Source organism: Gobio gobio (genome assembly GCF_949357685.1).
Source record: "Gobio gobio genome assembly, chromosome: 15".
Lineage (NCBI taxonomy): Eukaryota > Metazoa > Chordata > Actinopteri > Cypriniformes > Gobionidae > Gobio > Gobio gobio.
In genome coordinates, this window is record NC_137108.1 from 25,991,542 (window position 1) to 26,006,286 (window position 14,745).

General features: G+C 34.0%; 1 protein-coding gene across 1 annotated transcript; it reads right to left on the bottom strand.

The window, feature by feature from the left end:
* Window positions 1-3,370: 3,370 nt before the first annotated feature.
* LOC307139185 (uncharacterized protein) lies at window positions 3,371-8,268 on the bottom strand. Its single transcript, XM_079838078.1, has 8 exons — window positions 8,154-8,268; window positions 7,098-7,427; window positions 6,684-7,004; window positions 6,066-6,131; window positions 5,766-5,936; window positions 5,218-5,265; window positions 5,069-5,125; window positions 3,371-3,953 (listed from the first exon to the last, which is right to left on the bottom strand). Exons 1-8 carry the CDS (start codon window positions 8,218-8,220, stop codon window positions 3,898-3,900), a joined length of 1,116 nt encoding a protein of 371 aa, XP_079694204.1. The 5' UTR covers window positions 8,221-8,268; the 3' UTR covers window positions 3,371-3,897.
* Window positions 8,269-14,745: the final 6,477 nt, after the last annotated feature.

Consider the following 14,745-nt stretch of genomic DNA (forward strand, 5'->3'; position numbering starts at 1 on the left):
TATGTATTTTATTGTTTATATTTCTTTATTAATTATTGAATTATTCAATAATTAATTAAGAAATAACAATAAAATACATATTTTAAATAATAAAAATAATTATAGAGCAAAGAGTAAAACTCAAATGAGGTAATCCGACTTGTGAGTAATAGTCAACATTCACCTCAATCCCTATATAATTGCATGTCACTCTGCAATTATTAAATGCACACTGACATATTTAACAAGTTTAGCTAGATCATATAGCCAACATCATGGTCCAGACAAGACACAACTGGTAGACTGTTTGATAAGCAGTTTTCGCCCAAACATGCAACAAGTATAATACCAAAGAGGCAATAGCTTCAGTCATATAAAAATAAACATAGAAAATCCAAATGTCTCCATTTGTATCCCTGTCTTTATATGTCTGTGTCATTCTTTAAGTAGTATATAATAAATGAGTCGATGCGGAAAAAAGAAAATCCAAGAGTCATTCTACAAAATGTGCGTATAAAAATGCATCACACCCCTGTTATCAAGTTTTCTGGCAATTAATTAAATCAATAAAACTTTGTCCATGACATTGCTATTGAAGTTTTCAAGGACACACTCTATCACTTATGTTGTTTAGGGGATGATTTTAAAATGTCATCACTGTTACCTTGATTTTGTATAGTAAACAACTGATAGTTAAAGTAGATATTATAGAAATATAATTATTAAATCATAGCGACCTTGTAGTTTCAAAAATTTCGAACATAAGACTTGTAATAATGTCAAATTGAAATTTAAAAAACGGTCAACCCTGTTACATCTCTTAAGGTGTAAATACAGTATGTCTGGAAAAGGCAACCACAGCTCCTAAAGACTCTTAAAGTAATAGAAAAGTATTAGAGATGGACACTTTTATAGCAGTTCCAATTGTGTGAATATTGTGTCTAAATGTGACAAGGTATTCTATTATGGAATTCCAAAGCTGCCAAAAACAAAAAAAAAACAAAAAACAAAACATAAATAAATAAATAAATAAATGTAAAAAAGCAAAAATAAATAAATAAATACATAAATATACATAGAAAAGCAAAATAAATAAATAATTATTTATACATTTATTTCCTTATTTATGTATATATATATATATTTTTTTCCCCATATTTATTTATTTATTCTTTTATTTATTTAAACAATTATTCATTTCTATTTTTATTTATTTCCACATTTATTCCTTTCTACATTTATTTATTTATACATTTCTTTATTTTTACATTTATGTATTTATACATTTATTTATTTATACATTTATTTATTCCTACATTTCTTTGTGCGTAGGGTAATGAGGAGGGCGTGGTTTACCTCAGATATAGCAATCGAGCTCAGAGTAGGCGAGGGTGAAGCGTTGTAGCCACAGTGACACCTTATGGTTGAAATACAATAAGTATAGCCTTCTGACTACGGATAGGTTTATGGCCAAAATCTTTACTGTGTGACATGGATAGGCTAGGCCTACTCTTTATTCCGGACATGGATTTGTAAAATGTCCTGGGCTAACAAACATGAACAGCAACATATTCAACAGACAGGGACTCTGAAATGGAAGCGCTTGACATTTTCCATTAGCGGTCAGAACACACGGAAGGCAGCACACATTAGAGGCTATAGTGACGTCAACGCAAGCATATTGATCAATGCATTTGAAACGGACCACAAATTCACTACATATTCATATTTCCTATTTGTACATGCACAACATTTGACAAACGCTTAAAATACAACACATATTTCAAAGATCCAAAATAGAACATGGCGTCGGTTACAATAGAATATTTTGTTGCATCACTTCACTTCACGTGTGGACAGTCACAGCATCACTGAATATAATGGGGTTTTCTTGGAACGCTGCATCAGTCTGTTGAATATGTTGCTGTTCATGTTTGTTAGCCCAGGACATTTTACAAATCCAGACCAGACGATATTCTATGGCCATGTCCGGAATAAAGAGTGGGCCTAGCCTATCCATGACACAGTAAAGATTTTGACCATAAACCTATCCAAGTCACAGACAGCATCAACGTCAGTAGGCTATACTTATTGTATTTCGACCACAAGGTATCACTGTGGCCTCAACGCTTCGCCCTCGCCTACTCTGAGATCGGTTGCTATGTCTGAGGTAAACCACGCCCTCCTCATTACCCTTCGCACAAAGAAATGTAGGAATAAATAAATGTAGAAATAAATAAATGTAGAAATACATAAATGTAGAAATATATAAATGTAAAAATAAATAAATGTAGAAATAAATAAATGTAGAAATGAATAAATGTGGAAATAAATAAAAATAGAAATGAATAAATGTATAAATAAATAAAAGAATAAATAAATAATTATGTAAAAAATAAATATATACATAAATAAGGATATTAAATGTATACATAATTATTTATTTTAGTTTTTTTGCTTTTCTATTATTTATATATATATTCCTATATATATATATATATATATATATATATATATATATATATATATATATATATATATATATATATATATATATATATATATATATATATATATATATATATATATATATATATATATATATATATACAGTAAATGTAGGAATATATATATAAATAAATATACATAGAAAAGCAAAAAACTAAAACAAATAATAATAACAAATAATTATGTACACATTTAATATAAATATTAATTTAATATATTTAATATATATATTTTTTGTGCTTTTTTTGTTGCTTTTTTACATTTATTTATTTATTTATTTATTTATTTATTTATTTATTTATTTATTTATTTATTTATTTATTTATTTATTTATTTATTTATTTATTTATTTATTTATTTATTTATTTATTTATTTATTTATTTATTTATTTATTTATTTATTTATTTTTAATATTGGCAGCTTTGGAATTCCACATTACTGTCCATGACTTTAATTGTATTTAAATTGAAATTGTTTTATTTGTTAAATGATACATAGAAAAAAGTAATTTCATAATACTACGTCATTCATGAAAACATGCCAGAGGCGTTAAACTCACAAACCCGACCCTTCCTTTTAAAAATAGTTTCAGCAATGTGTAAATAATGTGACAGTTGATATTAAGCAATACTTTCCACTGTTGGGATGGATCAGTGATACTATTCGCTGTGTGTGTGCATGTGTAGGGTGTGGATTTGACTCCTCTTTGTAAAATACAAAAAGGTCCAGAATTTAATGGAGTGCTTGTATGGTGTATAAGTAAGTTATAATCTAAATGTGCAACCTGTCAAGATTTCTAATAACTAAGCTAATAACGCGACATTGATGGATAACATGGAAAACCACAATAAGCTTTACACAAGAAATGAACCCAACCCCTGTGCATTGTTAATTCTTAAATGTGTTTAATGTATTTGATGCTTTTAATGCATTTACCTTCCACTCTTCATATTTTCAAAGAAACTTTAATAAACCAGCTGCTATGATGAGACTGGGGTTTATAGTCAATTTATGTCTTCATCTCTCTTGCATCATACAACAATCTTGCATCAGTCATCAGTTTGTCTCATGCTATGACTGTCCCTCACAAAACAAATATCAGACACATACAGTCTAGTATGATAAAAAAAAATGGCTGGTAGTTGTTTTGACTATATTTAAGCTGAGTTTGAAAGAACTAAGGATTTCAAAACTCGTGTCAACATAATAGTTTCACATTATAGAGGATTAAAAAACATTAAAATAGCATTGCAGGTAGCCTTAAGTGTCACCCAGAACTATTTTTGTATGACAGATTTTCCCTTTTTTTTTATAATTATGCCATACAATTACTAAATTAGGAATTACTCATGCAAAGACTTTCATGTCAAAAATACATTAAAAAGCCATACAATTATTAATTTCACTGTTCAAGTTTCATACGTGTCATCTGGTTGACATGCAGCTTCTGTTTGTTCGGCCCCAACTGTTGGGAGATAAAGTTCAGAAATTAATTTTGACACCACCTTCCATTACTGAAGAAAAATGTGTTAATGTTTTGTTTGAATAATGTTTACATTTGCAAATTCTCTGTAAATAGTGTTTAAACAAACTGATGTTTAATTTCATCCATTCAAAAAGGTCATGTTTTTAGTGTAGCATGCAATGTAATGAAGTCCAACCCAATTTGATGTTATCCCAGCTTTACTGTTAAAGGGTTAGTTCACCCAAAAATGAAAATTAGCCCATGGTTTACTCCCCCTCAAGTCATCCTAGGTGTATATGACATTCTTCTTTCAGACGAATAAAATCTGAGTTATATTATTATAGTCCTGGCTCTTCCAAGCTTTATAATGACAGTGACTTGTTGGGTCGTTTTAAAGGCCTTCTGAAGCGAAGTGATGCTTTTGTGTAAGAAAAATATCCATATTTGAAAACTTTGTAGACTAAAATAACTCACCTCCGGCAGACCACCCTACGCAAGTTGAATTACGGCAAAATAATAACCCCTGACGCAATGTATGACGCAGGATGTAGGAGCATCGCAAACTTTGACCCCTCTCGCGGATAGTGCTGGGCAACAAACTCAAGCCCCTCTTTTCTTATATAGAAATCCTCCTTCACATTTCTCTTTAAAAATTCTCGTTTTAGACTGCTAATTCATGTTTTGTTTTGCTCTATCCTCTGCACTTCCACGCCGTAAATAGATGCTTACAGCAGTCCACCAGAAGCTAGTTATTTTAGTCTATAAAGTTTTAAATATGGATATTTTTCTTACACAAGTGCATTGCTTCGCTTCATAAGGCCGTTATTAAAACCCCCGGAGCCGTGTGGAGCACTTTTATGATGGATAGATGCACTTTTAAGGACTTCAAAAACAAGTCACTACCATTATAAAGCTTGGAAGAGCCAGGACTTTTTTAATATAACTCTGATTGTATTCGCCTGAAAGAAGAATGTCATATACACCTAGGATGACTTGAGGGTGAGTAAATCATGGGCTAATTTTCATTTTTGGGTGAACTAAACCTTTAACTAATTTGAATTGTATACTTTTTCATTTAAAATTAATTATATAAATAATGCTTTGCGGTAACTTACAGGTGGTCATGGTTGCTGTGTTTTGTTCCACTAAAGAATACAATGGGACATCATACCCTGCCAGAAAAAAAGCAAAGAAAAAAAGTAATCAATTCAACTTTTTGCTAAACTGTATGTCTTCTAAACATTTTACAAAGAATGTCACCTACCTTCTGCAATGTGGGAATAATATACAGATAACCGGCAGTTTAATTTAGCTACAAGAGACAAAAAGAGGTACTTTACCATCTGATCAACTTCTACCACCATACTACAACATAAAAGTTACAATATTTTAAAATGTGTTTCTTTCCATCATGCAGACAACATACATCTTATTGCAACACAAACTCATCAATTGTCAAAACACACTCAGAAGACTTAAAATCACCTAAATCCTTATTTACCATTTAACTTTCCCTTACTGGCATAGGCCTACACTAATATCTTACAATTGCAAAAGAAACATGTACTTTTAAAATCACTAATTCGAAGGAAAACATCTGCAAAACAAATGTTTGGGGACTCTGGTTTCTGTTTGAATAACTGTTCAGTTAGTCAAGGGTAAATATATAACAGGAAGTATAATATACACATATGAACTATGCTCTGATGACAATAACAGTCATCACTTCCTTTCTTCTTTCCAATAAGCCATTGATATGACATTGACAATTCAACAGTGTTAAACATTTCAGGACCCCAGTTGTGGACTTACTTTGGCTGTTGATTTTTCTCCTTCGTTTTTTGAAATAAAGAATCGCACAGATGATCAGCGATATGAGGACACACAGAGACACTATTGTGGCCATCACTACTGCGGTCAGATTAGTGGTCACTGCTGCACTCATGTCAATGTTGCCTTCAGTCTGGACAACAGGACTGTCAGCTGAGGTTGGTACAAAAAAAAGCATATTAAATATCAGTCCATTTATAAGGTTATTTTGATCAGACACATGGACATGCACACACAGACACAGACACAGACACAGACACATAATATAGGTGCTTGTCTTACTTGTGTGACAGGTAGGACAAGTTGTGGGAAGTGTTTCCAACTTTGTTGTCGAATGAGATGTCCCATCTATAATTAAAATTTAAACATTTTACGATAAGAAATGAATCTTAAATTGAGGGTTAGATATAGCATTCCTTTTATAAACACAGCAGCCTAATATTAATTATTTTTGACTTTTCAGAATCTAATGCATGTGCTGCATGCAAAAATGTGTTTAATACTCCATTTCCAGGTATTATAGCCTACAAATAAAACTGTCAGTTTGTGGTGAGGATTTTTCAGTGGCTCTTTCTGCAGATTATATTATTATGCCAGTAGGTAGCGTCTTTGAATTATTCACCCAATCAATTCATTGATTAATTCTAACCAAACACCACTGCTGTGTTGCTCATAGACACAATGGTTCATCTGCTTTGAGCTTGTTTGGCACTATTTTCATTGGTGGAGCAACATTTTACCACCTGACAATTTTGTGGCTAAAATTTAAGTTAGTAAAATCTAAATTTACTGGTAGTGCCATTTATATAAATGTTAGCATGGCTGTGAAATTCGGAACAACAGCACTCTCTCCCATGTAATATTGAGATTAAATGATAAAATATTGGATTGAAAACACACCTTTCATGATCAGCTTCACTTCATAGCAGGTTGTTTGATTTATTCTGCACTGATACCATGATCCATCACTGTTTTCTGCATCCCTTATAAGCAGAGATCCGTTTGCATGTTTTCTTGCTCTCTCATACAGAGGCCTCGGGTCTCTCTCTGTGCTATTTGAGGGCTTGTTTGGAGTGTGATATTTGACTATCTCTATTGATTGGTGACCGATGACGATTTTCCAAGTAACTTGATCAGTTCTGTTTTGCAGTGGATGTTCAGGGCATGGCAGCAACACTGACGTCTTTGGCTTTGCATGAACAGAGTCCAAAGTTGTACACTCTGAAACCAGAAAAACACAGTAGTATTCATATTATATATGCATATGGCTCTCCAATGAGGATTATTAGCTTGTTTGAAAAAATGCATTCTTACTTATGACCCTCAGGTTAAATTGAGTATCTTTAAGGCAGTCCGAACCATTGTAGACCTGACAGTCATAAAGACCATCATCAGATGAGCGGATGTCTTTCAGGTAAAGTGTCACACTTCCAGCAACATTTCTCACAGACCATCTAGGATTCTCTGATGCTGGAGAGGTTTTTGAATACACAAGGATGTCTGTATCCGTGTCATTTCTGTGTAGTTTGACTGTCAGAGACTCCAGCGGGTGGGTTGTGGTTAGGCAAGAAATAGACACATTGTCACCCTGTACATAGTTTATGTTTAACTGATGGACCTGCTTACAGGGTCTCTCTGTATGAGCTAAAGGGAAATTAAAAAGAGAAATGAGACGTCCTGAGAGAACTGATACATATAGGAAACCAGCACAGAGTTTATAGTAAAAAATGTCTTTTCCTGAAATTATCCTTTTGATTGCCAGTGTATAAAAATCCATAAATCGACATGGTAACACTTTACAAGATGGTTCCATTTGTTAACATTAACAGTTAACATGAACCAACAGTGAAAAATACTTCTAAAGCATTTATTAATATCAGTAAATTATCATTTTAAAACCTTACCAATTAAAATCAAAAGTTAAAAAAAGTATCTGTTGATATTACTTAATGGATGCGAGCTAACAGTGAACAGATGTATTTTTACAACTCTCTTTAACAAAGATGAATATACCGTAACAAATGTATAGCTCATTGTTAATGTTAGATAATGCATTAACTAATGTTAACTTATGGAACCTCATTGTAAAGTGTTACCATTGACTTTTATATAAAAAAATGTATACATTTATTGTGTGGTTAAGTCTTTGCACATCAAACAATGTTTATATAAAAAACATCAGTACAATACTTTCTTGTTTTTTATTTTACATACTAGCTAGAAAAGATGCTGTTTGTTAGCACATGAATGACATTGATAATATGCATGTCACACCTGCTGCCTTTACACACCCAAACATTGATATTATGCATATCTCTTGTTTCTATGTTGGTTAAAGGAATTTGACTTCATATAATGATAATCACTTACCTTTGCATTCTAATGATATTAGAAGATACAGAAGTTGGAGATATGAAGGCTGAAAACTCCCCATCATATACAGATGCTCACTGCAGGACAGCTAAACTCTATATGAGCAAAAGCCACATCACTTCACTTTCACAAAGTTATTTTCAGTTGTTGTAAATTTAATGCGGAAGTGAATAAGATCGAATCCTGTGCTCGCCTTCAGTGAGATTCTGTCTGAACTGTGGGAGCTTTGCTCACAGAAAATTGTATTTGACATTTGATTTGATCAGTGCTTGAAGCAAGTTCTATTACAAATAAATACAAAATACATGTAGGCTAAATAAATAATTCTCAATTACTTTGGAACATGAACAATAATTTAAAAAAAAGAAACAAAAAAGAAATGATATAAGCATTGTATAGGTGTTCCATTGTGCTGTTTGCATCAGTACTGGTGTGTCCACTACAGGATTATAAGAATATCGTATGAATGGTAGGAAATATCAGTTACTTTACATAAATCTTCAACAGAAAATAAAAGAACAGAAAATAATTCCACTGATTAGAAAGACACAGCTATTTAGAAAGGCTCTGCTATTTTATAATGCTAAATTGCATTTGCTACAGGTAAGTTGGCATTGAACTTGAAGCTCATTCAAGTTCATTGTTTGTATGGAAATGTAGTAATTTATAATTTAAATAGTTGAAATGTAAATGTCTTTATTGTGATTATGTATAAAAGATTTAGAGGGGGGGGGGGGGGGTAAAGTAAATATTTACTTAATTTTTAAATATATTTTATAATGTAATAATTTCAGTTTATCTCCAAATTAATGTAAAAAACAAAACAATACAGTATAAATGCTTGTTTAATGGCATCTTTTTATGAATGAAGGCCTGTATGATCTATACAGTTTATACAGTGTGTGTGTGTGTATATATATATATATATATATATATATATATATATATATATATATATATATATATATATATATATATATATATATATATATATATATATATATATATATATATATATATATATGAGAGAGAGAGAGAGAGAGAGAGAGAGAGAGAGAGATTAATCCTTATTAAAGCTACAAAAGTTCTTTAGTCAAGAGCAGTGAGTAATTTAGCATTTTTTGTTCTTTACATGAACGACATCATAAGGGGTTACTGTCACTTTAAAATCTGGTGCTGCTGCACACGATGCGGATCTCACCCGCGTGTCATTTCCTCACAACTCTTTACATTCATTTTTAAGACCGCTATTACAGTTTTTTTTATTCGCTTTGGTACTATTTTCACAAGTAAGGTGTACATTTTCAAAACTCTTGGTACAAAAATCCAAACTGCTCACACTTGTAACACAGCTAGTCATTCTTTCAAAACCTGATCTCATGCTTTCATTCAGTTGCACATATTTTCAGTCCACATAATCATTGTTTCAAACACACGATTATTATAATATGTGATGAGAACATTTGGTTTAATCACCAAAACACAACAATATTATCTTCTTTCAGTTTAGTACTTTAAACAATCAGTTTATCCAACAGCAAACAATGCAAGATCCATGTTTCAAATCTCCCTCGTTGCTGAATTATCTACAGTAACAGGCTACATATGCCTCATTAGAAAATACACTTACATTACCTAACTTATGTCATTGAACCCATGATGTTTGTAATAGTATTCAGTGTGTTGTCTGGTGTGATAAAGTTATGACACTGTCATGAGGTTCTGTGCTATATCAGAGTTTGCTGCCAATACATGTTCTCTCTGTATATGACTGAATCTACTGTAGTTGAGCTTTATAAGGGTTACAGTTACAGTAATGTGACAGTCTCTACCATGGTAATCGGTTTACAGTATCACATGGCATATACATACTGTAATGTAAAATGCTATATTTGATGCCATCTGTCTCCCTTCTTCTGATTTCTGATCAGTCTGATGTTACACCGTCATTGACTATTTCCACTCCCTTATACTCTATTCTGCTCTATTCACAAATTGCAAATATTTCTGTCCCACCTATCCCCCCCACATACACACACACTCCATAGACTCTCCATAGACATTATGATTTTTATACTGTACAAACTCTATATTCTCTCCCCTTACACTAAACCTACCTGTCACAGAAACATTTCTGCATTTAAAAAAAAAAAATTTAAACTCATTCTGTATGATTTATAAGCTTGACCAAAAAATGTCCCTGCAAGGGATATTACTGTAGGATATTGCCATCTTTATGGGGACATTTTGTCCCCATAATGTAGAATTTACCACACACACCTTAAAATCTAAGATAAATCACGTATAATGTAAAAATAATTAATGTTATATGGTTATCCATTTCGGAAATTGCAAACAAATTAGAAACTATGTCTATATACTCAATATCTAATCTATTTGTGTACCAAATGATTGATTGATTAACCATTAAGGTCAGTTGGATTATATAATAGACAAATGTATTAAACTGAACAAGAAAAGATGCAAATCAAAAGTTTGATAGTAAGAGCTTTATGAAAGGCAGTTACTGTGAATGAAACATTTATAAAGATGAAACACTTCTGTTGTGTAGTGAAAAGGATACTTTGTGGTTTTGTGTATTGTATTCACACAATTGAAAATATGCTGAAATGTTTGAAAAAAGTGCCCTTTTGATGATCTGTTGTGATATTAGCACTATGAGTTTTGAAAATGTACACCTTGCTTTTGAAAATAGTACCAAAGCGACTAAAAAAAACTGTATGAGGATACTCGACAAAACGAAAATGTTGGCATAATTCTGCATGTTATTGTTTGTTCAAACAGGAAAGAGAATGTGATACTGATGCGCATTCTCTTTGTCTTGTTGCTCTTGAATGGTTTAAAAGCATTTGCATGAATACAAGCGGGATCATATAATGTAACGCTAGCCAAAGGATGACAGAAAATCAAAATTGGATGCTGCGTTAAATATTCACCACCTGAGTCTTCTCCGATTTCTACAAGTGACTCTCGATTCAACTTCCTGTGTACCTGCGCAAATATCAACGGCGTATCTGCCAGATTGAGGTCACAAATGGGTTAACATCAAGCAGCAACCTCACCCAGTTTATCTTGAAGCCAATGCGGAAGTGACTTAAACCGCAATTCGACTGGCCGCTAGAGACAAGCTCCAAAAGGGAGCAGAATGTCATTGAGTCCCATGTTAAAATGGCCAACTTTACAGCAGAAAAAAAAAACATGTTTACAGCCTGGTTCAAATTGTGATTTTGGTCTATATATTATATTTTTCCCGTCATGACAACTGTGAGGGGGTGAAATTTTTCTCAGTCGTTTACATTATATAAAGCCTTAAAGTTCTGCATAATTAAGGGCAGGCCACTTTGAGTGACAAGTGGATTGCCGTTTGTCTGCTGTCTGTTAGTCATCGCGTCACCTCAGCTCCGCCCACGTCCCGCCTCTTTGCCCATTTTCTGTTATCCGGGAATAAAGCGCTGCCAAGATGGCAACGACCAGCTTTACCCTTTACGCTTCAAAACTGCTCTTCAGAATCCTATGGGTGCCATCACGGACACTACGTCCATTTTTTTTCCAGTCTATGGTTGACATTTTTATCATGTGTTGATTGTGTGTGTGAGTAGGATGCGTTTCACACAAGATCTGGCAACTGGACAACCTTGGAATAATATACTGATGTGGTTATTCATATAACGAGGTTTGGGCCATACATTACGGGAGTTTCCCAGGAGAAATAACAAAACAGGAGGGGGACTGGAGATGGGTGTGAAATACGGGAGACTCCCAGGAAAAATGGGAGTGTTGACAGGTAATGGGTTCAACGGATTAGAACAGATTAGACACAGATTAGACACAGATTCTTTCGGATCAGAAAAAAAAAAACGAATATAGGAGAGGGGGGTCAGTAAATAAACAAATACACTAATTACAAGCATATAAATACAATATAACGAAGGTACAAATAAAGTAAGGTCTAACTGTAGTATTCAGGTACAGCAATTTAATAATTAAGCCTAAATGTAAAATAACCCTTTACTGTTCACTGTACAAATTATATATAGATGAATCTTTGTTAAAGCGTTTTGTTGTTTGATTAACGTTAATGACAGACAGCAGCAGGTATTTATAGGCTCCTGTCACTTTAAGAGCAAATACACGGACCCTGGTGGAGGGATGACAAGCCACTTTAGAGCTGAGGGAATGAGGAGTCACTGTGAAGCCGAAAGGTCAAAGGGCCAAGGTGTAGTCCTGGGCTCGGAGGGTCGAGGTGGAGCAGATGGGTCACCACCATGAAGACCACAGCGGATCTGGGTGACCAGGAGGCCAGGCTAATGACAGCAGTGGAGCTGGAGGATTGAAGAGAGCTGACGGATCAGGAGTATGAGGCAGAGCATGGGGCTAGGCAGAATTAGTGGAGACGGAGCTAGGAGGCTGGGTGGAGCCAGTGGAGACGACAGGAACATGGAGGCTGGGTGAAAGCAGAGGAGCAGGAAGGAGTTTGATGATAGGTACAAGGATGGGAGGCAACCCGAACACAGACAGGGCAGCTGACATGGTTTTGAATAGGACTGGGGATTCAGTCTCAGTGTACAAATACTCCTCCACCTCACCCACTGTAAAGTGGGATCCACTCAGTCGAAGTGCCAATACTCATCTCCTTTACCTGCCCTGCGTCCCCCATCTAAGCCCCCTCCCGCCCACCTCTGTTGGATTTTGATTATTTGTATTATTAATAAGGCGTGAGGATGTGCCTTTTGATGTGGGGAGATGTCACGGATGATCTGTTTCATGTCTGTTTGGGTGGGTTTTTCACATGTTTAGTTCAGTTTCCTGTGTTTCAGGGTATGCTTACACGATGTACTAAAAACAAAAACAGATGACAACATTGTCAAAACGATCTCTGTTCACACAAATCTAAATGACTAAGGCTATATCATGCATGCCAGGCCAGTAGTTGGAGATGTCGCTTTGTCAAGAAACATCCCGCAAACCCGTAATACGCATGTGTGAACATGTAATACGCATGTGTATGACGTCACCATTTTCACAGATTTGTGTTTTTGTTGTTTACATGGAGATGGGAAAGGTATAATTTTCAAAACCTTGCACTTTGAAACCCATTTTCAAAGCTTGCGTTTTCAGGCCCCCCAAATGCTGTTGTTGTGTAAATGAACCAGTTACCTTGGTTTTTCTTTCATTGATTATGTTATACACCTGTGGATTGTTTTCGTTGATTCGTTTGTTTGGTCTATTTGAGCACTATTTAAGTTTCTTTCAGTTCTTGGTCAGTTCTCATCATGTTATACCTGGTTGTTCTATTTGTGGTTATAGTTCTTTTTTAATTAAACTTAAACTGCTGAATTTAGATTTACCTTCACACAGTTGGTTTCAAGTGAAAGTAGGAAATGTGATCTGTACAAACACGACGTGCAATTTTGCACACATTTCAATTGACTAAATCAATCAGTTATGATATTGTTACAATGAATATTATCTGATAGTGAAAATAATTTAGATGAATAACAAAGCCACACCTGAAACATTGAAAATGTCAAGTGCCTCAAAGTGACAAGCTGTTTCCCCATTTTATTGATTTATACAGAAAAGAGTTTCACCTCAGACAGTACTGAGTAATGATTGAAGTTAATGTGGCGTAGCAGTTAAAGCTCAAAGGAGGAAACTAGAAAACTGGAGTTTCAGTATCTATTATTTATTTTAAGAGCAAGACTGAAGTTACTTTGTGTCCAGGAATGAAGCGCCAATTGTTTTTCTTGTATGCACTTAATCAACAGGCAGCTCTCATTCACACCCATTCCACAGATAAGATTTCTCTCTCGGCTTCAGCAGGAACTGGTCTGCAAACTGCTCTTGGTGAGCATGGAAGTTATGCTGGAATGGTCATACAATCCATCATCATCAATATCATCATCATCATCATCATCATCATCATCATCATCATCATCATCATCATCAACAACATCAACATCATCCTCAGAGCTGAGCACTGAAGACTCCAAATCTGACTTTTGGGCCTGCTGGATCTTCCTTCTGGGAATTAATCAATTTGACAGTAGTATCCTATGGAGTAAATTACTATATAAATCCATCCATTCAAACTCAGCATGTGATGCAAACTTGTGTACTTGTATCTTAATATTATACTTGCTGGTCTGTTAATAAATTAATGCATTGTTACTTCATCTTGCCTCCTGAGTCTTTCTCGTAGAAGTGGTTTTATCTCACAATTGCTGGTTATTTTACAGTGGTGGCCAAAATTATTAGAACACCTGACAGATCTGAAAATATTGACCTTTTTTGCCTCCAAAGCATGATTTAATTTCATAATGTTCATGAAACATGCAGATGGTTTTTATCCACTTTTAACTTCAATATTTGGTATGTCCACCTTTTGCAGCAATTACAGCAGCACTACTCTCTGGCATAGTGTCAATATAGTTCCTCTGAGAACTTCAACAGTAATGTTATCCCATGTCTTCTGCAACTGAAGCCAAAGGCATTCATTTGAATGTACAATAGATAAGCCCAATAGTTTATTTTCCAACTCACCCCAAATGTGCTTGATGGGGTTGAG